The sequence below is a fragment of the Equus caballus genome, chromosome 2 (genome assembly GCF_041296265.1).
Source record: "Equus caballus isolate H_3958 breed thoroughbred chromosome 2, TB-T2T, whole genome shotgun sequence".
Lineage (NCBI taxonomy): Eukaryota > Metazoa > Chordata > Mammalia > Perissodactyla > Equidae > Equus > Equus caballus.
This window is the reverse complement of record NC_091685.1, coordinates 62,129,639-62,156,287: the sequence shown is the minus strand read 5'-3', so window position 1 is coordinate 62,156,287 and position 26,649 is coordinate 62,129,639. Positions and strand designations below refer to the sequence as shown.

Here is a 26,649-nt window from a genome sequence, read left to right as displayed (position 1 = left end):
CCGGGCGCCACTGCCCGCGGCCTCCAGGAGCCCCCAGGTGGGTGGGAGGGGAGGGGAGGGGAGGGGCGGGGCGGGGCGGGGCGAAAGTTGCGGGCGCGGGAGCCGGCTGCCGGGGCCATGGAACCGAGCCCCGCGGTAGCCCCCGGGCCTTCCCACTCGTTCAAGGAGGAGCTGCTCTGTGTCGTCTGCTACGACCCGTTCCGCGACGCCGTGAGTCTGCGCTGCGGCCACAACTTCTGCCGCGGCTGCGTGACCCGCTGCTGGGAGGTGCAGGTGGCGGCCACCTGTCCTGTGTGCAAGGACCGCGCGGACCCCGGCGACCTGCGCACCAACCACACCCTCAACAACCTGGTGGAGAAGCTGCTGCGCGAGGAGGCCGAGGGCGCGCGCTGGACCGGCCACCGCTCCCTGCGCCTTTGCCGACCGCACCGTGGCCAGTTCAGCCTCTTCTGCCTCGACGACAAGGAGCTGCTGTGCTGCTCGTGCCAGGCCGACCCCCGGCACCAGGGCCACCGCGTCCAGCCCGTGAAGGACACTGCCCACGACTTTCGGGTAAGAGCGGTAGTGTGCGCGAGGTGTCTGAGCGCGCACGTGGTGGCCGAGTCAGGACCAGAGCCCGGCACCCCTGCCCCACCCGCTCCCGCCGGCCCTAGCTGAGAGTGCCCAGCCCCGCCCCGCTTCCTGCTGCCAGCTTGCTGGTGCCTGCTCAGGACCCCGCCGCTCTGACCCTGGGAGCCTGCGGAGGCTGCCTTCTCCATCAAGGCCGGCCCAGGGGGCCCGAGATGGGGGAAGAAAGAATGTAAACAGAAGTGTGAGAACTGGGGTTACAGGTGTGCCCAAGCCAGCCCCGCCCACTGCTGAAGGGTTTCTGCCGCCGTGGGGTGGCCTGTGCCCCCTTGAGAAGCACAGGTGTGGGTTGGTAGTGCCTAGGTCCCCTGGAGCTTGGCACGCTCAGGTTAGAGGGGCAGGAGCCCAAAACCTGGCCAGGGCTGTGGAGCCAACTTGGTCACCTACTTCCAGAGCTGGCGCCATGTATTGTACAGCTGCCAGGAGACCTCTGGCCCTGGCCATCTGGTTTATTCTGGATCACTCTCAGCATCGCAGTGCCTAGAGTTCCAGTGGCTGTAAATAAAGTAAGGAGCAACTTAGAGGGCAAGACTACCATAGAAAATTCTTTGGTATAGGAAGGAAAAATCAGAAAGTAAAGATTAGCCAACTCAGGAGTTTTCAAAATTTTTGACCATAGCCCATAGTAAGAAATATTTTTTCCACTATGACCCAGAACACTCATATGTATGTATAAGTTGAAAGAAAACTTGTGTGAAAATGTCTGTTGTACTTTAGCATTTTCTCTTGTTTTATTTTTATTTAAAAAACTGCACAGGGTGGGGGCTGCTTGGTGGTCAGCGGTTTAGTTCATATGCTCCACTTTGGTGCCCCCGTTCGCCAGTTTGGATCCCGGCTTGGGACCTATGCACTGCTTGTCAAGCCATGCTGTGGCAGGCGTCCCACATATAAAGTAGAGGAAGATGGGCACGGATGTTAGCTCAGGGCCAGTCTTCCTCAGCAAAAAGAGAAGGATTTGTGGCAGATGTTAGCTCAGGGCTAATCTTCCTTTAAAAAAAAATTGCACAGGGTGTGAAACACTATTTCATCACCTACTAATATATGGTTCAGACCCACAGTTTGGAGAACACTGGTTAGCTGGTAGGAAGCTGAGTGTATTGAAAAGGAGGCTCTGCAAGAACTCCCAGTGCCTGGTTTCCGTACCGTTTTATTTCGTTTGTTTTAATGTCTTGCTTAAGAAATATCAAATGTTTTTTACAGTTCCATATACATTTTGACAAGGTTCCGGTGAGGGGAATGTCACCAGTGTGTGTGTGTGAACACTACACTGTCTTGCCAGAGGGATAACCCTATAACTTCCGTCACCTTATTTGTTTAACAGTGGTCCACCACAATGCTTTTTCCCATTTCCACTGGCAGAAGTGCCAGGTCCTGATTTGGGACAGCTAAAGTAAGTGCTGGGCATTCTGGGGACTGGGGTCGAAGTAGCCGGGCACGATGGGTCAAGTCATGACTACTCACCTTGGGGCTGGCAGAGGTGCAGATCAGGAAGACGAACAGGGATCAAGGCTGAGAGCACTAAGGCGAAACCCCCAGGTCTGGGCTAAGCCAGGATTCAGGGTCAGTGAGCCAAGTGCCAGGAAGCGTGTGTGGTCTGATGACAACTTCCTGTTTATTCAGCAGACGCCTTGTATGACTCGGCCCCGGGGATACTGTAGGACACGAGATAAACAGGAATTTATACCTTCAGGGAGCTTCAAGCAGAGACCCGAGGGATGAAGTGTCAGCCGGGTGAAGAGGGTGAGGGAGGGTATTTCAGGCAGAGGTGGCAGCATCTGTAAGGGCCCGGAAGCAGGGAGGCCTGACTGTCCAGGCACCAAGAGACTTTTAGAGTAGTTAGAGTGGAGGACAGAGGAGCAGAGGGAGCCAGGAGGCCTCGAGGGCTGGTCTTGATCCTAAAGAGTTCAGGGAGCAGTTGGAGGGTTTTAAGCAGAGGACTGATGCTGTCCGATCAGTGGGCGGTCAGGGTGATGTCTGAGGGGGTGGGGAGTCCAGTCCTGAAGGATCTGAGGAGAGTGCGGACCGAGTGTGCTCAGCCTGATGCAGGGCGGAACTCCTTCCTGTGTTAGACGACTGTGTATCAAGGGCCCGCTGTGTTCCAGGCCCTATTCTGAGGCTGAGGCTGCAGAGGTCAGTAGGAGCGCGGTCGCCCTAGAGAGCTCATGTTGTCGTGGCGGAGGTCAAACAGTAAATAGACACGCTGTAGTGCTGGATGATCACAGTAAGTGGTGGTCGTAGGGGAGCAGTATGAGGTGGGAATGGGCTGAGGGTGTTTCCTTTGTGTGCTATGTGGAGCCCTGAAAGCTTTTCAGTAGGGATTTTGTGATGAGATGTGTGCTTTAGAAAGATCGCTTTGGCTACCGTGTGAGGAGTTCGGCAGATAGAAAATCATAGCAGCCAACACTTTGTGGGCACTTACTGTATGCCAGGTGCTCTTAAGTGTTTCCATGTCAACAAATTGAATCCTCACAAAAAACCTATGAGGCTGTGTATTAGGGTCCTATTGCCATTGTAATAAATTGCCACAAATGTGCAGTAGTCCCCCTTTTTTGTGGGGGATACGTTCGAAGACCTCCAGTGGATGCCTGAAACCACAGATAGTACCCAACCCCATACATACTGTTTTTTCCAGGACATATGTTCCTATGATAAAGTTTCATTTATAAGTTAGGCACAGTAAGAGATTAACAACAATAAGTAACAATCAAATAGAACAATAATAACAGTGTCCTGTAATAAAAGTTACTGTAGATCTTAGCAACCTCAGCATATGATTCTTTTCTTTCCTTATTAGGTTGAGAACTTTCACCTTTTCACTTAAAGCACTTGATGGCTTCTTTTTGGCATATCCAAATTGCTGGCATCACTACTCTTGCACTTTGAGGCCATTATTAAGTAAAATAAGGGTGACTTAAACACAAGCAATGCGATGCCCGACAGTGGCTCTGATAACTGAGACGGCCACTGAGTGACTAAGGGGCGGGTAGCGTCTACAGTGTGAATACGCCGGACAAAGGGGTGATTCACTCACAGGGGATGATTCACGTCCCAGACGGGAAGGAGCGGGACAGAGCGAGATTTCATCACACTGCTCAGAATGGTGTGCAATTTAAAACTTATGAGTTGTTCGTTTCTGGAATTTTCCATTTACTATTTTTGGACCACCACTGCGGGTAAGTGAAACCACGAAAAGCAAAACCATGGGTGAGGGGGGACTAGTGTGGTGGTTTAACACAGCACAGATTTATTTTCTTACAGTTCTGGAGGTCAGAAGTTCTGAAATCAGGGTGTTGGCAGGGCCACGTGCCTGTGGGAGGCTGGGAGAGAGTTTATTTCCCCACCGCCTTGTCCCGCTTCTAGAGGCCCTTCCTCCGTCTTTAATGCACATCATTCCAGCTGCTGCTTCTGTTGTCCCGTGGCCTTCTCTGACTACTGCTATCTCCCTCTGATAAGGACCCTGTGATTGTATTGGGGCCACCCAGACAATCCGGGATAATCGCCCCATCTTCAAATCCGTAATTTAGTCCCATCTGCAGAGTCCTTGTTGCCATATAAGGTAATATATTCTCAGGTTCTAGGGATGAGGATGTGGACATGTTTGGGGGCCATTATTCAGCTTGCTACAGGTGGGTCCTATCTCCCCATCTTACAGACGGCGACACTGAGTCTCAGAGAGGTAAAGTAACTCATCCAAAGTACGGAGCAGGTACTATAGAGTTCACCTGGGCCCTGTTCAGCCCCTGTGCTGGTCGTGGACTTTGACAGGAACTCTCTGGTCCTGGGTAGAGCTTTCTCTGCTGGTCCTCTGTTCCAGGAGCTGAGAGGGCAGCTGACTGGGTGGGTTCTTAGAGGCTGAGTGGATAAGGACCACTGTTGGTGGGTACTGACTGAGTACTTACTATGTGCCGGGCACAGTATGTCCAGTAGAGGACAGGGCCGTCCTAGCCCCTGCCTTCTTGGAGTCAGATAGGCGTGATTAAATAATAATCACACTAACAATTATATTCAGACTGTGACATTCCTGTGAAGGACAGTACAGGATGTGGTGGATGTTATAACGAGGAGGCTGCTCTCGTCTGGTGGTGCGTGGGAAGGAGTCTCTGAAGAAGTGATTTCGTGGAGACCTGAAGGCTCAGAAGGCGTTGGCTAAGTGAGGGGCAGCAAGCAGTGATGGCGGGCCGGAGGGCGGGGCATGCAGTAACCCAGAGACAGCCTGGATACGGAATGAGGGAGTCCTGGACAGATGCTGCAGGGCATGGAAGGGCATGTTCAGATCTGGGATTTTGTCCTCAGCGTAGTGGGGCAGGAAGGGAAGGACTGATGAGATTTCAGAATACGGTATTTGTTTAAACCAGAGCTATAGAGTGCATGGTGGAGCTGCAAAGGACCTACGGAAATCCTCTAGTTTAGGGTTTCTCAAACTTGAATAATACATACATCCTTCTTAAAGGAGAAAATATTCCAAGAGTGTGACTTAAATTACTTTATCACATTCCTTACATGCAAACACGAAACTAGTGTACATACCTTTTGCATGTACCACATATAGGCAATGAAACCAAGAGGTTTTATTTTGCTGGAACTAAAGCCCTGCCCTTGGGTGGCTGTGAGGCTTCTCTGGCAAGACTTGGGATACCCCTCTGCCCTGTTCCAAGTGCTCGCTTGATTCGCCCGCCAAAGTTTCCCTGTTTGAAGAACTGCAAAACTTTCCTGTGCTGTAATTGGCCTTCCTAGGTGAGGATCTGGAACATCCCTCACTGATGAAGTGTGTTTGTGTTCTTTCCTTATTAGGCCAGGACAATGAAAGTGGGATAGCCTGGTGTCGAGGAAGTCGTTAACAGAATACAAATGCTGGCACTGAGTTGTAGGAACTGAAAGCATGTGTCAGCACTGTTTATAAGGTGACTCACAATAGGCTTATCTTAGTATTTTTTTAGGTTATTGTTGAATGAAAACACTAATTTAAAAGACTCATGGAAACTTGCAAATCCCCCAAATACATAGATCCAGAGTCATGGGGGACTGTGAGATGACTACCTTTTACTAATGAAAAAGCCAAAACTTGGAGAAATACGACAACTCATGCCAGTTACAGGGAATGAAATCAGTACACCAAGGATTAGAACCCAGGTTTCTTGCCCCCAGGCCAGCATTCACTCTGGTTTGCATCTTCAGAGCAGACCTGCCCTGAACCCCACCAAGTCCCAGGCCTCTGAACTGCCTTGTCCAGACCCCTTATCCATCCCACAGGGCTGACATGCGGCCATTCTCTGCCCTTCAACCTCTTCCTGCCCCAGCCCAGCCCCTTCCAACTTAGAACTGGGGGGTCGGGGTTACCATCTTAGAATCAGTCTGGCCAAATCTAACCCAGGAGTATTCCAGGTATCTCTTAAGTCTCCCCCCTTCCAGTTCTTTCCTCCTTTTTCCCAACTACTCACCCCCATCCAGATCCGGCCTCATGGGCCAGGCCCTTCCACAGCCAGGTTGCACTGGAGGACGGTTATTGCCTGCTTGGCTAGGCATGTGCCCAGGGGCAGGATGGGGGCTCACTGAACACTCCTCACTGGGGCTCCTGAGTTATGGGGCCCCAGCATTAGGCCCATGGTAGACACCTGATTCTTAAGGAAGGCTAAACACCAAGGGGAAAGGAAGAATGGGCAGACTGGATTGGAGTTGACTAAGAAAGGGACCTGGAAGAGATCGACTTGTCTCAGATGCATTATGCTATCCATTTAGGAAACCTGGGGGCGCGGGGTGCAAAATGGGTGAAGGTGCCCAAGAGGTACAGACTTCCAGTTAAAGAATAAATAAGTCCTGGGGATGTAATGTCCGGCATGGTGACTATAGCTAATAGGACTGTATTGCATATTTGAAAGTTACTAAGAGAGTAAATCTTTAAAGTTTTCATCACAAGAAAAAAATTTTCTAAGAGTGTGGTGATAGATGTTAACTAGACTTATTGTGGTATGTTAACTAGACTTATTGAGGTGATCATTTTGCAATATATACAAATATCAAATCATTATGTTGTACACCTGAAAATAATATAATGTTATATGCCAGTTATAAAAACAAAGGAAACCTAGAAAATAACCCATAGGAGAGTTAAGTTACCTGGCACTAAAGGGCAGTTAATAGTAATAAGAGCTAACAGATACCTGGTGCGGTCTTGTAAGCACTTGGCATGGATGGACTTATTGGATCCTCACAGCCATCCTATGAGCTAGGCAGTATTCCCACCCCTGAGGCGCAGAGAAGTTAAAGAACTTGCTCAGGATCGCCCGCTACTAAGTGCAGGAGTTGGGATTTGAAGCTGGGTGGCCAGGTGCCAGAGCTCTTAGCTGCTCCATCAATCTGCCTGAAATCAAATGTCTGAAATATATAGGAAAAAAGACACGAACTAGAGACAGATGCTAGGAAATCCTGGTGATGGGTCAGGTAAATGTGGATGGAGAAAACTGCATTTTTCATTTTTATGGTGAAATTTCAGAGACCGTAGAAACTTTCATGCCTTCATCTTAGGTGAAGAGTCTGAAGGCCAGAGGGAGAGGAAGGGCTTTTGCCAAAGTTCTCACCAGTGGTTAGGGACAAAGACAAGGCTGCAAATCAGGTCTCCTCACTTTCAGTCCCGGAGGAGATGTTGCCTGGTGGAAAGGACATGGGAACATGGGTGTTCAGTGCACTTGTTGACTGGGCAAGTAGTTAATTGAGCATCTGCTTTGTGCTGGGACCGGGGCATATGCGGTGGTCAAAACAATCTCTACCCTTGCAGAACAAGCATCCCTTCCTTCTGCAAAGGTTTACTGAACAGCAGTCTGCTGGGTGAGAGGACCTGCCCCCAGGAAGCCTGCAGCCTTTCCTGGAGAGTGAGGAGATTATCCGGGGCAGTAAGTGGGATGATAGAGGTGTGCTGGGGAGCTGTGAGAGCCCACGGAGATGCACCTGCACTCTACTGGGGAGATCAGGCCGGCTTCCTGGAGGAAATGAGGGGGCCTGAGCTGAGTTTTCAAGGTCACGTTGGGATAGTTGGGTGAAGCAGGCGGGGATCGGTCAGAAGGAGCAGCATATATGAGGCCTCAGAGGACAGAAAACTGGGCTCAAGCCAGACAGCCCTGGCTTCAGACATGGCTCTAGCATTTTGATAAGCACTTGCAGGGGTGCTGTGATGATCTTGGAAAATAGTATTTATTTTTCTCTTACCCACATCCGTCCCACTTTTGTTATACCACATAGCACCTGTGTTAACAGATATTTTGGTTAAAACAATTTTGTAAAATCCTCAGGGTACTAAATACGCTATTGAAATTTGCTGCTCAAGGAATCAAATTGTAATTTTTAAGAAAACTATGTAGACTACATAATCACATTCTGAATCCTTTAGTGTAAATAAAAACTTGTGTTTTGTGTGTGTTTATAACTAAGTAATCTTGAGTGTTATAATTTGAAGCCAAAATCAGAGCTCATTTGCTTTCTGGGGCTTGGGGCCTGGCTGATACTCTAGATGTATTGGGGCCTCTTAGCTCCCCCAAGGCAGTGATGACCCATAGTGGTCCTGGCCAGGCTCCACACCTGAGCCCCCATGAGTGAGCCGGGGGTCTGTGCATTCAGGTTCTCCTTGTCCTATAGGCAGGTCCCTGAATGGTGGTCCAGTGTATACAGGTAGGTTTAGGGTAAAATCAGAATATCAAAAGCAAACATGGAAAGTGTATTGTTTAGATTCATTTGAATTCACATTTTTACGTGTAGTATTTTCTAGGTCAATCACTAAATGTGTAGAAGGTAAAACAGTGGAATAAAACATGTATGGTAAATCTAAAAAAAAGGCAGGAAAAGGAAGAAAAATACTGAACAAGCAGAATAGTACAGAACAAGAAGTAGGTTTAAATGCAAATATATCGGTAATTATGTTAAATACTCCAGTTAAATGACAAAAGTTGTCAGACTGGATAAGAAAACAAAATCCAATTTTGTGCTACTTAAATATGATTATGTCAATAGATCAAAAAAATGCATTTGATAAAAATCAGTATCCTTTTGTGATAAAAAAAAAAATTAGTGGGGCCAGCCCCGTGGCCGAGTGGTTAAGTTCACGTGCTCCGCTTCAGCGGCCCAGGATTTCCCCGGTTCAGATCCTGAGTGTGGACATGGCACGGCTTGTCAGGCCACACTGAGGCGGCATCCCGCATGCCACAACTAGAAGGACCTACAGGTAAAAAATATACAACTATATACTGGGGGGATTTGGGGAGAAAAAAAGCAGGAAAAAAAAAGAAGATTGGCAACAGTTGTTAGCTCAGGTGCCAATCCTTAAAAAAAAAATATTAGCAATGGAATTAGGAATGGAAGGAACTTCATTAATCTAATTCACAATCTACCAAAAAACTTACAGCGAATACCATATTTAGTGGTGAAACATTGAAAGTTTTCTTATTGAGATCAAGAAAAAGGAATGCCCATTATGACCAATTCTATTAGATTTTATACTGAAGATCTTGCCTAATACAGTAAGTCAGGAGTCATCAATAAAAGATGTAAGGTTTGGAAAGAGGGAAACAATACTGGCATTGTGTGCAGATAATATGATTGCATATGTCTGCATAGGAATTTCTCTTGCATAGAAAATAAAAATATGCTACAGATAAATCATGAATATAAATAAGTTTAGACAAGATGCTGGTTGCAAAATGAAGATTAAAAAATCAATTGTATTTCTTTATATCAGTAACAAATAGAAAACAAAATAAAAAATATTTACAATAGTATTAAAAAATCGAGCATCTAGGAATAAATGTAACAAAAAGTGTGTAGAACTCTGGCAGGGAAAAATATCAAAAACTTCATTGAGAGACATCAAAGAGGACTAAGTGGAAAATGTACCGTGTTCATGGATTAGAAGACTCAGTATTTGAAGATGTCAGGTGCCTCCAGACTGATGTGTAGAGTCGGTACTGTCCCAGTCAAAATCCAAACTGGATTATTTTTGTGGAATTTGACAAGCTAATTCTAAAATTTATATGAAAACTGAAAGGGCCAAGAATTGCCAAAACATTCTTAGGAGGTATCTATTAGATATCAGTTTATTTTATAGCTATAGGAATTAAGACTGTGTGATATTGGCACAAGAAAAACAGATGGGCCAGGAAAACAGACTAGAGAACCTAGAAACAGATATGTATTTGATGTGTGACAGAGGTGACCCTTCAGATCAGTGGGGAATGATGGTATTTTTAAATAATGGTTCTGAGACAACGAGCTACCTGGTCACACCATCCACGAAATAAACTCCAGGTGTCCACATTAGACCTAGATGTGAAAGGAAAGCCATACTATAGGAGATTGTCTTTGTAACATCAGGTGGAGAGGTATTTCTTAAACAAAACCAGCAAGCACTAATTCTAAAGGAAAAGGCTGATAAATTTGAGCATATCCAAATTCAGAAATAGAAATGATATGATAGAAGACATGTTATATATCTAACCCATAAGAGACATACGTTGTGTATTTATAATAAATTCCTACAAACCAGTGGGAAAATGGCAGACAACTCAATAGACAAATGGTCAGAATACTTTGGCAGGTATTTAAAAATAAAGATCCAAATGGTTAATAAACGTGTTTGATTAACATAGCTTGTGGGGTATGAATTGGTACATTACTTTGGACAGCAGCTGGGTGTTATCTGCTAAAACTGAAAACACACAGCCCTGTGGTCCAGCACTTCTTCCCCCAGGAATATTTTGTAGAGACACAAGTGTACATGTGCACCAGGAAATCTAGACAACAATAGTCATACTATTTATATTACTCAAAGATTGTAAATGACCTGCTGTTCATTAACATGGAATGGATAAATGATTGTGGTACATTCATACAATGGAATACAATGCAACCATGAATGAGTAAATGTACATACAATAACGAATTTGAATCCTGCAAGCCTTATGTTAAGTAAAGGAAGCAAGACACAAAAGAATATGTATAGTATGATTCCATTAATTGAACATTCGAAACCAGACAAAGCTAAAGTCTGTTGTTTAGGTTAGGGATGCATAATAGGTGAAATAACTAAAGAAAGCAAGGAAGTACTATAAAAATCAGAATCGTTGTTTCTTCTGACAGGAAGAGGGATAAGATTGAGAAGCGACATGTTCTGGGTAGTGGTTACAGGGGTGTTCAATTTATAATTACTTAAGAGATTGCACATTTATGTTTTCTTTTTTTAAATCACAAACTGTTGTGTTTTATTTATTTTTTTGTGTGTGTGGAATATTGACCCTGAGCTAACATCTGTTGCCAATCTTCCTCTTTTTGCTTGAGGAAGATTGTTGCTGAGCTAACATCTGTGCCAGCCTTCCTCTATTTTGTATGTGGGTCGCCACCACTGCAGGGCTTGACAAGCGGTACGTAGGTCTGCACTTGGGATCCAAACCTGCAAACCCCAGGCTGCTGAAGCAGAGCACGTGTACTGAAGCACTATGCCAACAGATTGGCTTCCTGCACATTTATGTTTTATGCCAAAGAAAATAAATTGCCAAAAACAACAAAGGAGATGAAAAGGTAAAAAGTAACTCATCAAACCTGAGAGAAATTAAAAGAAAAGGCTTTCCTTCCAGTGAGGAAGGATAGCTCTTAGTAAGTGACGAGAAAAGGCTAAGACTTCTAAAGTTTTCATCTTATAGGCTCTTAAAAATTTGAAGTATAATTTATATACAACAAGATGCATAGATCTTAACTGTTCAGTTGGATGAGTTCTGGCTGTTAGACACACCTGCACCTGCCACTCCAGACAAACCGTCCAACATTTCCATCACCCTGGAGAGCTCCCTGCCCTCCCAGTCGATCACCAAGAGGCAGTCACTTTCTGACTTCTGTCGCCCTAGGTTAGTGCTGCCTGTTCTTGAACGTCACCTAAGTGGAATGTACTGTGTGCTCTCTTGTACTCCAAAATAATACATATACTTTTTGATTCACCCATGTTCTATGTATCAATGGTTTGTTCCTTTTTCATTGCTAAATAGCTTTCCATTGTATCAGCGCACTGTAATTCATTCATCCATCTCTTGATGGACATTTGGGTTGTTTCCAGTTTTTGAATATTCATTAGCTTTTAAAATGTGTTGTTTGATTCCTTCTAGGAGGAACATTTCCTTGACATGTTAGATTATTTAAGGAATTGGGCAAAGTATTGACAGAATTATAAGCTTTTATTCTCCAGAACTGAAGAAAACTGACAACATGTTTGATGACAACAAATTTGGAAATAAGATGACACACTTAGAAACACAAGAGACAGCTGGACAAACATGGTAGGAGCTCTCTTAATGAAACAGCTTATGCAGGGCTGTGGCCAAGAGCATGGCCTTTAGTGCCGGACTGTGCTGAGTACACATCCTGGTTCTGCCACTGTCTAGCTGTATAGTTTGGCAAGTTTCTTAACTCCTCTGGGCCTTGTTTGCTCCTCTCTATAATAGGAATAAAGTGCCTGCCCCACAGGAGTGTAAGAATTCAATACAATGATGTTTGTAAAGTGCTTAATTGAGTGCCTTATGCACAGTACGTGCTCCATAAAACAGCCTGTAGTAATATAATCTTACTAGTAATAACAGAATCTTGCTAGTAATAATATAACCATTGGTTGATCTCACCAGCTAACATCTCAGAGAAGGGCCATTTTAGGGCTGGTCTTTGCTGAATTAAACCAGAACTCTTCAAGTGATTGAAGAGTTTGGGAAGGACAAGGACTGTTCCCCCAACTCCTCATTGTTCCATCACTCCCAGCTGCCAAGGCTGAAGGGAGAGGGTCGGCCGTGTTGCTTGGGGCCAGCACACTCCTGGGTTGTGTCTGGGGCACTTGCTTTGCTCCTATCATTCACACTTATCTGGAAAATCACAGAATTGCCCTTTGGGACTCTTATTACATGACTTTGTAACAAAACATCTCATCCCACAAGATAAAACATTAGGAGGATATTTAGTGCTCTTGTGGGACAGTTGTCCTGATGTTATTTTGCTGTTGAAGAGACACAGCATAGAGATGATATACTACAGAAAACAATGTTTAAAAAATCTGTTAAATATCCTCAAGAAGAACATAAAAGTGACCAGAATGAGTAGAAAATAAAACCAAGAGAAAGTGAAATCAGTCATTCTTTTATTTTCCTTTTCTTTTTTGAGGAAGTTTAGCCCTGAGCTAACATCTGCCGCCAATCCTCCTCTTTTTGCTGAGGAAGACTGGTCCTGAGCTCACATCCATGCCCGTCTTCCTCTACTTTATACGTGGGAGGCCTACCACAGCATGTCGTGCCAAGCAGTGCCATGTCCGCACCCGGGATCCGAACCCACAAACCCCGGGCCGCCACTGTAGAATATGTGCACTTAACCGCTGTGCCACTGGGCCGGCCCCTTATTTTCTGTAGTATAGCAGTTAAAAGAATGGGCTGTGGAGCAGGAAAGACAGGCTAGTTATCTATTGCTGCATACCAAATTATCCCAAAACATAGCAGCTTAAAATAAAAAAGTCTCTCATCTCCTGTTTCTGTGGGTCAGGAATCTGGCATGACTTAGCTGGGTGCCTCTGCCGCGGGGTCTCTCGTGATGCTGCCATCAAGGTGTTGGTCGGGGCTGTGGTTTCTCTGAGGGCTCACCTAGGCCAAGATCCCCATTCAGGCTCGCTCACGTGGTTGCTGGCAGATTCAGGTCCTCACCGGCTGTTGGTGGGAGGCCACCCTCAGTTCCTAGCCCCATGGGCCGCTCCATGGGCTAGATCACAACATGGCAGCTGGCTTCCATCCAGGTGAGCAAGTGAGAAAGGGTGTGCACCGGCCTTTTGTCACCTCCTCTCAGACACGGCACCCCGTCACTTTTGCCATATTCTGTTGGTTAGAAGCAAGTCACTAGGTCCAGCCCACAGGGCAGGGGATTCCACCAGGGCATGAATACCAGGAGGTGGGGATCACTGGGGCCGTTTCAAAGGCTGCTTCCTACCATCTGCCCTCTGGCTCGCAGTGATGATTCATGTCTCTCCCCAGTGCAGAATACATCACCCCCTCCCAAGATCCCCAAGCATCTTAGTCCTTACAGCATCAGCATAAGTCCGGAATCCCTTCCTCTAAATCAGGGCCAGAGAGGGATGAGGCTTTTGAGGACAAATCTGTATTATCTATTGCTGCATAAAAATCACCCCCAAATTTGGCAGCTTAAAACAACAAACTTTCTTATCTCACAGGAGGGGAGGGGTCGCTGGGGGCCGGCTTGGACACTGCCTCCCACCACTGTCTAGATTCACGTCCTTGTTCTGCTATGTACTAGCTGTGTGGCCTCGGATTAGTCACTTCCCCTACTGTGCTGCGGTTTTTTTCATCTGTAAAATGGGCCTAATAATTTTACTTACCTAATATGGATAATGTGGTGAGTAAGTGACATCATTTGTAAAGTAATTAGCACAGTTCCTGGCAAATAGTAAATGCTCAATGAATGGTAGGCATTTATAGTTAATGTTATTAGAATTATTTTTATTGTTTTTCTAAAAAAAAAAATACAAAACCTTGACAAGCCTTCTCGGAATGTGGAGAGGGAAGGATAAAGATGGAGGGACAGTGATAGGCCTTGGATGCGAACGTGGGAATCCAACCTGAAGCTAGTAGTGGTTCCTCAAGGAGTCCAAGGAGGTCAGAACAATGGTGAAAGTTTAAAAACTACGAAACACAGAGCTTTTGAACTGCTGCTTCAAGCATTTCACGTGATCCGAGCACTCTTAGAATATTGGGGTACAGTAGGGTTGCAGGGAGATGTGTAGTTTAGATAAGGCCTGGTTGAGTCAGCCTGTGATCAGACCTGTTCGTCGGTGACTGCCCGCTGGTCCAGTTCCGAAGGTCGCCCCGGGGGCCTGTGAACACGTGGTCTTTACAGTTGCGCGCACGGCTCAGGGATTCACGGCCCTGCCTGGACCAGCGTTAGGCTTGAGCAGGATGCCCTTCTATGCTATACTGTGACCAACTCGAGATGGAACAGGTCTCTTTACCTCCTCAGCCCTGTCTCCCCATCTGTACCAGGTGTAAAACAAGGGGGCCGGATTAGAGGAAATCTGAGGGTCCTTTATGCTGTCGGTGTCGGGTTCAAGATCAGGGCTATACTTAGCTTTATGCTTTGCCCCGTGGTGCGTGGATGGACCGGGTCAGTAAATGTGGTTGAGTTGTACCCATGTTGAAGGGGCACTGCAGTTGTGATTGTGGTGTGTTGTCCTCCGTGGCTGGCCTCTACCCCTAACCTGCCTCCTTGCTTCCTCCTTGCCCCTCACGGCAGGCCAAGTGCAGGAACATGGAGCACACGCTGCGGGAGAAAGCCAAGGCCTTCTGTGCCATGCGGCGCTCCTATGAGGCCATCGCCAAGCACAACCAGGTGAGTGAGTGCTCCGGCTGAGTGGGGAGACTAGGGTCCCCCAGGGCAGTCATGGGGAGAAGCGCGGGTGGGCTGGCCCTGGCCGTGGCTGCTGATGCAGGGTTAGCCTTCCCCAGCCTTGATGGTCGAGCACGGCCACGTCCTCAGGTGCTGATTGTGTCTGCACTGCCACGGCCTCTTTAAATACCAGGCATGGCCACGCCAGCAGCCATGAGAGTGGCTTAGAAAGCCACGTGTGCCATCTGCACCATGGATTCGGACTGACTTCAGCACGTGCCGCACTCCATGTCTACCCAGGCACTCAAGCCAGTGATAACCTGGGGCTCTAAGTTATTCCTCTTTCCCTCTCACTCCCTTGGTCCACACCATCAGCAGTCCTGGCCCCTCTGTCTCCAAAATACATGATGTCTGTCCGACACTCCGTTTCCACCGCCACCATCCCCCTCCAGGTCACCCGTGTTTCTCGCCCGGCCTCCTCCCTGGGCCCCAGGCTTCTGCTCTTGTTCTACAATCCCCTCTCTACAGAGTGGACTGATCGTTTAGAAAAATACATTGATTGGGTCACTCCTCTGCTTCAGACTGTCAGTGGCTTCCATCACATTCACAATACAATCCAGAGTTCTCACCGTGGGCTCCAAGGCCCTCATCCCAGCCCTGCGGGCCCCTTGTCTCCGTCTCCTCCCGTGCTTGGCTGCGCTCTCAGCTCCAGCCACACTCGCCCCCTCCGTACTCAGCCGAGCCAAGTCTTCTCCCCAGCTCCTCCCAGGCTCAGCATCTTGTCATTAAAATCTCAGCTCAGATGTCCCTCTTGAGAGTGTTCCCTGATCACCCTACCCAAGTGGCCCTCCGCATTTACTCGCTATTATCTCCATTTAATTTTCTTCGTCACACTTCACTACCTGTAATTAATGTTTTATTTTCTATTTACCTTTGTGTTTCCTTCCATTAGAATATAATGAAAGCAGGGCACACTGGTGTCTAAAAGAATTTGTGGCACACAGTAGGTGACCAATAAATGTTTGTTAATTGAGTGAATGAATTGGGCCCCCATGTTCGCACTCTCACTGCTGTACCTTGGCACCCTCTCTTCATCTGAGTCCTGTGTGGATTGGCAGCCTGGTTTCTGACTGGTCTGTTCCGTCACTTCCTGGGCAAGAGCTTCTAATAATTACTGCTCAGGTGGACTCATCACACCCTCAGCTAAGGCAGTCCCAGCTCCGGCCGCCTGGCACTCCCCTGCAGAGCCGGCCAGGCCCTCCAGTATCCACGTGTCTGTGGCAGAGGATTAGGCTTGGGAGAAAGCCTCATTAACATCTGGCCAAGGAGTTTGCCTCCAGCCGCAGCACTGGTGGAACAGAGCAGAAGAAAGGACTGTGAAATGTTGGTGGCCAGGGCAGTAACCACAGAGCAGACCTGCTTTCAAATCCAAGCCGTGTTCTCCAGGCAGATCCCTCGCCCGCTCCAGGCTAATCCCCTCCTCTGTACAAAGAGGACGATTCCCTTTTACTAGGCTTTTTTTGAACGTTCAGCTGAGATAATGCGTGTGAAGTGTCCCACAGAGAGAAGTCACTCAACATTTCTCATAGCTTAGAGACCAACAAACTGATGTGAGAGAGATTTTTCACTTTTTTCGAGGAATCATTTTGTCATAATATTGTCAGAGCCGTAAACACATGTTGAACTTTCAGTCCAGACACGAGATTACTAACCTGCTGTGGCTGAGGCACGCTTTTTGAGTTGCTGTCCCAGCAGTTGTCGTGAACTGTGGGGCTTCATCTCTGTCGTTTCACTTAATTTCCTTTGTGGCTGACGCCATCACCTGGCTGGCCTTGTGCAGGACTGGCGTGGGGTTACCTGGGGAGTGTCCACAAGTCCAAGTGACAGCACCTGTCTGCCCGTCCCAGGCGGAGTGGAACTCTAACATGGTCAGGTGTGACGACTCCAGGATTCCAGCTGGATTTGTGCTTTTCCTCTAAATCCAGTCAGTCCAGGTTGATGAGTGGATGGAAGTTTTCCTGCGAGGCTGCCGTCACCAGCAGTGAGAGTCGCTGAGCTGAACGAGGACCACTGGGCTGCTGTTTCCTGCCTGCTCTGTGTGTCTCTTCCTGTTGATAAGAATCATCCTGGATTTTGCTCTCTCCCCCACTGTGTATTACCAGTCTTTTTAGTCTGGTATTTCAACAATGCAATCTGTTCTCATTTGCATTTCTTTGATTATTAGGAGGTTTGTACATCCTTTCACAAGTATAATAACCATCTGCATTTCTTCTGTATTTACCGGTTCACACTTTTTTTTTCTTGGAATATTTGTCTTTTCTCCTGGTGGATTCCTAAGAGTGCCTTGTGTATTAAGAACAATAACAGTCTATTGTATGTTGCAAATATTTTTCCTAGCTTGTCATTTGTTTTTCAATGAATCTTTTCACTTTTTCAGTGAGTCAGAGCCATAAATCTATATTGAACTTTCAACCGAAAGATGCGATTACTCACCTGCCGTTGCTGGAGCTCACATTCTGAGTTGTTTTCTAGTCATCATCTTAGAACTGTATTGATGTGTTTAACTTTATCAGTAGTCTCTTGCCATACAAAACTTTAATTTTTATATGTAGACAATTATGTCATTCTTTCTTTGAGGCTTCTCAGTTTCATATTATGGTAAGAAAGTTCTATCTCATTCCAAGATGAGAAATATTTCTCTGCTTTTTTGATTACATTTATATGGTTTTGTTTCAACTTTTAAAAAAACTTTTTGTAGTAATGATGAGGAGTATTCATATTATTAATAATTCAGTTTTAAAATAAATACTTGCAACTACTCTTTTGGTAAGCCTCTGGATCAGACAAATTTGAAGTCCTAAGTTTGGAAGGCAAATAATTTTTAGAAATCATTGCCATTTGCAACAGTTCACTTCTGAGATTTGGAATTTCCCTTGCTATCCTGCAACCTAAACAAGATACAGAATATTATATGTTGGGGAAATTATGGGACTGCAGTTGACATCTAAGCAATGATTTTATTTTTTTATTTTATCAAGATAACCCCATTATGCTTTGACTTATTTTAAATTTAAACTTATAAATTTGTGCTAATAAAATTGCATCTATGTTTTATCTGTTGGGGTTCTACATGTGGTTTCTTTTGAAAATAGAATTCCTTTGCTAAAAATGTGGGATTTAAAAAATTTTTAAAAATCTGAGTCAGTTGGTTAGGTGATGGTTGCAGTTCTCTCCACGTCTGACCTGTGGCTCCCTCCCGCTCTCTGTGGTAGGTGGAGGCTGCCTGGCTGGAAGGGCGAATCCGGCAGGAGTTTGATAAGCTTCGCGAGTTCTTGAGAGTGGAGGAGCAGGCCATCCTCGATGCCATGGCCGAGGAGATGAGGCAGAAGCAGCTTCTGGTGGAGGAGAAGATGAAGCGGCTTGTGGAAGACACAGAGGCTCTGGCCCATGAGATTGAGCGGCTGCAGATGGAGATGAAGGAAGATGACGTTTCTTTTCTCATGGTGAGGAGCTCATCGTCTGGATCCGGGGACAGGGACCAGATGTTCAGGAACCAGCGGGGAGCCCAATACCAGCAGCCCTGGCCAACCCAGTCTTCCTGGAGCTTCTGGATACTGGGCTGGGGGAGCTTACAGACGAGGGGCTCTGCTGTGTCAAGAGGCTGAAAAGAGTTTAAGCAGAGCAGAGTTCCTGGAGGGCCTCTTTGTTTCTGTTTCTCCCTGCCTCCTTCTTCCCCCTTTTTTTTTTTTTTTTTTGAGGAAGATTAGCCCTGAGCTAACATCTGCTGCCAATCCTCCTCTTTTTGCTGAGGAAGACTGGCCCTCAGCTGACATCCGTGCCCATCTTCCTCTACTTTATATGTGGGACGCCTGTCACAGCATGGCCTGCCAAGTGGTGGCATGTCTGCACCCGGGATCCAAACCAGCGAACTCCGGGCCGCCAAAGCGGAACGTGGGCACTTAACTGCTGCGCCACCGGGCGGCCCCTCCTCTTCTTCCCGTCTCCTCCTCCTTCTCCCTCCCTCTGTTGCACTCACTCTTGCTCTCCCTTTTTTTTGTTTCTACTTTCTTTACGCCTTCTTAATATAATGGAGTAATTTTAAAATTCACTTTTTATTTTGGAATAATTTTAGATGTATGGAAAAGTTGCAGAGCTAGTACAGACTGCCCTCGTGGACCCCTCCAGCTAGTTTCTCCCATTGTTAACGCCTTACGTCGCCTTGTGGCACATCTGTCCAAACTAGAAAACTGACACTGGTGCACTGTTATTAACTAAACTCCAGGCTTATTTGGACTTCACCGTTTTCCCGTTAATGTCCTCTTTCTGCTCCAGGATTCAAGCCAGGGTCCCACATTGCATTTAGTTGTCACATCTCCCAGTCTCCTCTGGTCTGTGACAGCTTCTTATCTTTCTGTGTTTTTCATGACCTTGGCGTTCCTGATTGCCATTCCTGATCTTGGCAATATGGGTTTGTCTAATGTTTTTCACGTGATTAGACTGGGGTTATGGGATTTTGCAAAGAATACAAAATGGAATATTTTTAAATTATAAATTATACAATTATTTAAATTTTTTTATTTAAATATGATGTTTTGGTATTCTCCGTTATTTTCTTAAGAAAAGGATGACTCTATTCTCTCTTTAAAAAATATATTTAGTTTTCTTTTCTTGCTTTTATTCATTTCATCCCCACTCTCCCATCCCCCCACTCCCACTCCCTGTGAGTCACTGGGTCTTTATGGAGAAGTTTCTATAATTGGAAAGCTAGTTTGGAGACTGGTCAGGAGAATGAGGTTTCTTCTCTACTTGGAGAACAGCTGAACTCTCTGAAAGGGAAGTCTTTCTAGAGTGGAGTGGGAAGGGCCAGGGACGTCCTCCATTTGGGCCAGATGTCACATCCTGGTTGGGGACCTTTGTGGGTTCTCCACCTCATGCAAAGCTTTGAACCATGATGTCTTCTGTTGCCAAAATGTCCCGATGATGAGGTCATTTGGTGAGCTCTAAACGCTGGATTCCTTGCTCTTTCTGTTTAGGAAATCGGGTGTGTCTCTTGCCCATACCACCTGTGCTTTCAGGGATGGTTTTGTGACTCTCTTTTTTATATAAAAGCTTTATTGAGATATTATTTGCATACTGTGTAATTCACCCATTTAAAATGTATAATTCAGTGTTTTTTAGTATATTCACCGAGTTGTGCAACCATCACCAGGATCGATTTTAGAATGTTTTCGTCTCCACAAACAGAAACCCTGTACCCCTTAGCTGTCACCCTCCTGTGCCTGCATCCCCACCACCCTCAGCAACCACTAATCTACTTTCTGTCTCTATAGGTTTGCCTATTTTGGACCTTTCATATAAATAGAATTATTCAATATGTAGCTTTTTGTGACTGGCTTCTTTCACTCAGCATAATATTTTAAAACTTCATCCATGTCACATGCATCAGTACATGGCTGAATAATACCCCATTGTATGCATGTACCACATTTTATTTATCCGTTCATCAATTGCTGGACATTTGGGTTGTTTCCACTTTTTAGCTATTATGAGGAGTCCTGCTATAAACATTCATGTACAAGTTTTTGTGTGGACATATGTTTTCGTGTCTCTTGGGTAGGTGCCAGGAGTAAATTTGCTGAATCCTATGGTAACTCAAAGTCTGACCATTTGAGGAGCTCCCAGGGTGTCTTCCAAGCGCCTGCACCATTTTGCGTTCCCAACAGCAGTGTGTGAAGACTGAATCCTCCATGTCCTTGCCAACACTTATCTGTTTTTTTCATCATAGCTATTGTGATGGGTGAGAAGTAGTACCTCACTGTGATTTTAATTTGCATTTCTCTGATGGCTAATGATGTTGAGCATCTTTGCATGTACTTGTTGGCCATTTATATATCTTCTTGGGAGAAATGTACATTCAGGCCCTTTGCCCGTTTTTTGAATTGGGTTGCTTGTCTTTTTGTTGTTGAATTACATGAGATTTTATATTTTATGGATACTAGATCTTTATGAGCTATATGATTTATAAATATTCTCTTCTGTGGGTTGTCTTTTCACTTTCTTGATGACAGTCTTTGAAACACAGAACTTTTTCATTTTGGTGACATCTAGTTTGTGTTTTCTTTTGCTGCTTGTGCTTTTGGCATCATATCTCAGAAACCACAGCCTAATCCAAGGTCACGAGTTTTATAGTTTTAGCTCTACATATGTCTTTGAGCCATTTCGAGTTACTTTTTGTATATGGTGCAAGGTGAGAATCCAACTTCATTCTTTTGCATGTGGATATCCAGTTGTCCCAGCATCATTTGTTGAAGACCATTTTTTCCCCATCACATGGTCTTGGCACCCTTATAGATAACCAACTGACCATAGATGTGAGGGTTTGTTTCTAGACTTTCAGTGTCCATTGATCTATTTTAGTACATGTTAGTACCACACTGTCTTGATTACTGTTGCTTTACTAAGTTTTGAAATCGGGACCTGTGAGCCACCAACTTTGTTCTTCTTTTCTGAGATTATTTTGGCTATTCTGGATCTCTTGAATTTTCATATGAATTTTAGGATCAGCTTGTCAATGTCTGCAAAGAAGTCAGCTAGACTTTTGATCGGAGTTGCGTTGAATCTGTAGATCAATTTGGGGAATATTGCCATCTTAACAATATTCAGGCTTCTGATCTATAAATATGAAATATATGACTCATTTTGAGGTCAGAAATTTATACTTTTTTTCTGTGTTTGTGTCTCTGTGGTTTTTTTCTCTTTCAGAAACACAAGAGCCGAAAACGTCGGTAAGTTGCCACGGCTAGTGGAGGGGAGGGGAAGAGCAGGCACAGATACCAGGGGTGCAAACTCCAGTGGCTCCAGGGCCAGGCAGGTAATGAAGCCAGCCGGGTGTGACACAGGGAGTGGTGGGGACTGGCCAGGTGGACAGAGCCCTCTTTCAAGGCATTCCACTTCCCATTGCACTGGTGCAGTGTGGTTTTCCTGGGTGTGGAGCATTACCATCCACTGTGTGGGGAGTGAGTGTGCCATCCTGCACATGGCTCATATTCCTCACTGGGTCATCCTGATATTTAGGCTTGTGAAAGCCTCAAGGCACATTGGTTTGTGTTGCTGTATCTTGGGTTCAAAATGAGGCATAAGGAAGAACTGTGTCCCAGTCAGAGCTGTACAAAGATCGAAGAAAGTGCTTTGGGCAGTGGTGAGTTCCCGGTCACTGGAAGTATTCAAGCAAAGGGCAATGACACCTTCAGACTATTGGAGTAGAGGATCCTTAAGGTCCCTTCCAATTCAGACATCCCGTGAGCAGATATGTGCGTGTGATTTCTGCTCACAAGGATGGAACTGTGTCTGAGAACCTCCTATTTATGTTTATGGGGCAGGCTGAGCCCAAGTACTGAATCCTGAAGGGTTATGAGCCTCTCAGTTGACTCCTCGCTCATCTCTCATCAGAGCCCCTCCAGGTTTGTCTTGGGCAAGGTGGCCAGGGAATTTAGGCCTGAGGCAAGGGAACCAGTGCTGTGGCCTGTTTCCAGCTGACCCAGTCAGGCCCAGGATGCATGGCCTTGGCCATGCTCACCAGGCGCAATTCTCCCTTTCCAGCCTCTTCTGCACCATGGAGCCAGAGCCCGTCCAGCCGGGCATGCTCATCGATGTCTGCAAGTACCTGGACTCCCTGCAGTACCGCGTCTGGAGGAAGATGGTCATGTCTGTTGAGTCTGGTGAGTGGGAGCGTGGGCAGGTGTTACTGGGCGTGGGAGGAGCACTGGGCGTGGGAGGAGCTAGGCAGAGAGCAAGCTGCACTCACTTCTTCCAGCTTCCCACCCCATTGGACCTCCGCATCTCTCCGCTGATCCTTTCTCCAGCCTCTTCCCGACAGGTCGCTGGTGTGCTGCTCCACTCCTCGCCCCACTGCTCAGACCCCTCCCAGCAGAAGTCCTTCCCCTTTGAGTCCTGATGCTCGGCCACCTCTTCAGCAAGAGAAGCTGGCTTCCCTCTCTGTTCAGAGCCATACTGTAATTTAAGGAAAGGCCCCCTCCCAAGGTGATTCCAGTCTACGCAAGTCACTGTGTCATGCGCTGTAGACGAGAGTCTGTGCCCCCACAAATTCAGATAGTGAAGCCCTAACCTCCGATGTGGTATTTGGAGGTGGGGCCTTTGGATGATGAGGGCTAGATGAGGTCCTGAGGGTGGAGCCTTCATCATGGGATTAGTTCCCTTACAAGAAGAGACACAGGAAGCCGGCTTCCTCTCCTCTCTCCTGTGAGGACACGGCAGGGAGGCAGCCGTCTGTACACCAGGAAGAGGTTCCTCACCAGCACCTGACCACGCTGGCACCCTGACCTCAGACTGCCAGGTTCCACTTGTGAGAGACAGATTTCTGTTGTTCAAGCCACTCAGTCTGTGATATTTTTATTACAGCAGCCCAGGCGGACTGAGACACGGTGATTTTATAGGACCCAGGGGAAGGTTAGTGCTCTTCTGAGACATCTTGGGAGTTGCGTGAGCCTCCGGGGTCCCTGCCTGTATTGATTTCCTGTGGCTGCCGTAACAGAGAACTGCACACTGGATGCCTTAAAGTGACAGAAATTTATTCTCTCTCAGTTCTGGAGGCTAGAAGTCCAAAATCAAGGTGTCGGCAGGTCCATGCTCCCTCTGAAACCTCTGGGGAGCTCTTTCCTCTTCCCGGCTCTGGCGTTTGCCCTAATCCCTGTCTGCAGCACTTCGATCTCTGCCTCCTTCATCACAGGGCCTTCTCCCCTGTGTCTGTGTCTCTTCTTTTTTTTGTTAGGACAACAGTCACCTTGGATTAAGGGCTTACTCTACTCCTGTCTGATCTCATCTCGACTAATGACATCTGCAGTGACCCCATTCCCAAATAAATAAGTTCATCTTTGGAGGTACTAGGGGTTAGGACTTCAACATACTGTTCTAGGCAGGGCACAGTTCAACCCCTAGCACCACCCCTCAGCCCAGCGCAATTCCCACCATGCACGAGAGCCAGGTGGGACACAGTTGGTCAGTCTGGGGGGACGTCAGCTGGCATGGCAGAGGGTGGGGTGTGGGGTTTCCTGATTTGCCCCCCTTTCCCCCTCTGCTCTCAGTGCCCTTCAGCTTCGATCCCAACACGGCTGCTGGCTGGCTCTCAGTGTCCGATGACCTCACCAGCGTCACCAACCACGGCTACCGAGTCCAGGTGGAAAACCCGGAGCGCTTCTCCTCGGCACCGTGCCTGCTGGGCTCCCGCGCCTTCTCCCAGGGCTCCCACGCCTGGGAGGTGGACCTGGGGGGGCTGCCGAGCTGGCGGGTGGGTGTGGTGCGGACGCGCCAGGACGTGGGCGCCGAAGGCCACTCGCATGGCTGCTACCACGACACGCGCTCGGGCTTCTGGTACATGTGCCGCACGCAGGGGGTCGAGGGGGACCACTGCGTGACCTCAGATCCGGCCACATCGCCCCTGGTCCCGACCATCCCGCGCCGCCTGCGCGTGGAGCTGGAGTGCGAGGAGGGCGAGCTGTCCTTCTATGACGCAGAGCGCCACTGCCACCTCTACACCTTCCATGCCCGCTTCGGGGAGGTACGGCCCTACTTCTACCTGGGGGGCACGCGGGGCGATGGCCCCCCTGAGCCTCTGCGCATCTGCCCGCTGCGCATCACCGTCAAGGAGGAGCTGGACGGCTGAGGCTGGCCGCCAGTCGCTGGTGGCTGCCTGGTCTTGTGCGATGGCACGCTTTTTTTTCTGTCCCTCTTGCTAAAGCCACACTCGCCTTGGTACCTGTGTCCTGCCTGCCTTCCTGCCAGGGTCTTCCTCCGACCTAATGTGTCCTCTCCATGGCACTAGGCCCCAGGCTGCCTCCTTCATTTTTGTCCCATCTCTCCCGACAGCCGAAGGTCATCCAGGAGACACTGCACTGGCCAGGCTCTCCCCAGAGTTGTGGCACCTTCGGGATGTGAATTTTCTGAATCTTAATTCCAAGATTTCTAAGGATAATATTTGCTTCTGGTGTGGGCCTGTTGTAAAATGTAGGTTTTATTGTTATCCAGGTGTGTTGAGGCCAACAGACAGGAGCCAACTGCCATTGAAAAGATAGTGTGTTACTTAGGATTCCCAAGAGGAGGGGCTGCACCATGGGAGACCACACGGGGAAGTGCTAGGGGCCATCAGGAGGCAGAGGAAGGGAGGGGAAAGCTGGGCCGCAGACTTTGTTGTGGTTTTCCCAGGAAGGAGCAGGCGAGGCAGGGTGCAGGGTACACAGGTTTAGGGTCAGCAAGTTTAAATAATTTTGGTGGTCTCTGGGGCATAGGGGCTGGCCCTAGTTGTCTGATGCCCGGCCCTGGGATGAGTAGGATGGGGATGTTGGCCTGGAGTGTGCAAGCCCTGTGAGAGCCGATGAAGGAGGCTAGGGGGTGTGAGGGATTGGTTGGTTTGATTTGAAAGGCGCGCTCACAGAGGACTCATTTGCTGGCTCCAGGAGTTAGCTAGCCCTGGGAGGGGTAGTTTCCTCTTGGTCAATGGGGCCACAGATGCCAGAGCATCACGAATATAGAAAATAGGAAAATAGAGTTAATATAGGGCCGCTGCTGTGGCTTCGGGGCAGGACCCAGGGCCAAGCTTGTCTCTCACCTTGCACCAGTATTTTAAAACTCCACAGAGGCTCCTGGGGGCCCCACAGGGCGGAGGCAGGCTGTCCTTCCACTCGGCTCTGATTTATCTATTTATGCTTCTTAAACGATTTCACTTAAAAACACAATTTTAAAAACCATGGTTTAGACCTGTTCCCTCTCTGGGTCTCAGTTTCCTCGTTTGTATATGAGATAGTAGGGCTGGAAAATGATATCCGTCTAATTGCTGTGGAGAAAATTCCTGATCCACTCTTATAAAGGCATGAGAAGGGAAGGAAAGAGGGGCCCTTTTCCAGTTGTGGGGGAAGGAAGGGAACACAGTCTGGGGTCCAGGGGTGGTGCCAGGAGAAGATGCTCGTGCTCTCGGCCTTCCCTCCCCTCTTGTCTTTGCCGACCTGCGCCTGCTCAAGCCTGCTCATTCTCGCTCTGCTGCCTTTTGCGTTTTCATCCTGATTTCTCCCTCCACCGTGCCTCCAGACTTGTCCTCCACCTTTTCTTCTCTGCACATGCTACAGATAGTTTTCAACTGTCCACTTGTCATGTCCTGGGAACAGTGTGGTGAAAGGAACTGTGTTCCTGTAGGAGCAGTGTTCTAATCAGGGACACATTCCTGACCAAGGACTCACATCCTTTCTCCTGCCTGTGCCCCCTGTTCACAGAAATGGACATTTTAAACAGAAATGATGAATCAGGGCTATAAATTAGTTATAAATGTCATGTGTACATTGCTGGGGCCGTGGGGAAGTGCTCATACTCAAAAAAGCTTCAGGCACTTTGGAGCCAAACACACCTCTGGCCAGTGTGCACTCTCTGTGATAAAGTATTTATCTAACCATCCAATATAATTTCTATATGCATAATCTTGACCTGAAATTATTTTGTTAGTTATAATAAACTTTTAAAAATGTTTTTTATTTCCACCTTAGATGTTGGAGGAGTTTTTCTTACAGGATAATTTGGATAGCCTAGGCCACTTTTGACAAAAATAAAAATGATATTTGAGCTAAA

General features: G+C 47.2%; 1 protein-coding gene across 2 annotated transcripts; it reads left to right on the top strand.

Annotated features, from left to right (window-relative positions):
* The first annotated feature begins 58 nt into the window (after positions 1–58).
* TRIM35 (tripartite motif containing 35) lies at positions 59–26,649 on the top strand. Of its 2 annotated transcripts, XM_014737734.3 has the most exons (6): positions 59–552; positions 14,929–15,024; positions 18,294–18,524; positions 21,784–21,806; positions 22,621–22,739; positions 24,123–26,649. In XM_014737734.3, exons 1-6 carry the CDS (start codon positions 118–120, stop codon positions 24,698–24,700), a joined length of 1,482 nt encoding a protein of 493 aa, XP_014593220.2. In that variant the 5' UTR covers positions 59–117; the 3' UTR covers positions 24,701–26,649. The 2 variants fall into 2 exon arrangements, with proteins under 2 accessions (XP_014593220.2, XP_070112654.1); XM_070256553.1 differs by lacking the exon at positions 14,929–15,024 and having other exon boundaries at positions 66–552.

Excerpts from the sequence above, each read along its gene's own strand:
- TRIM35 (XM_014737734.3), top strand. The coding sequence starts at position 118 with ATGGAACCGAGCCCCGCGGTAGCCCCCGGGCCTTCCCACTCGTTCAAG. Across the intron at positions 553-14,928 it reads ACACTGCCCACGACTTTCGG|GCCAAGTGCAGGAACATGGA; the intron begins GTAAGAGCGGTA and ends CCCTCACGGCAG. Across the intron at positions 22,740-24,122 it reads GGTCATGTCTGTTGAGTCTG|TGCCCTTCAGCTTCGATCCC; the intron begins GTGAGTGGGAGC and ends CTCTGCTCTCAG.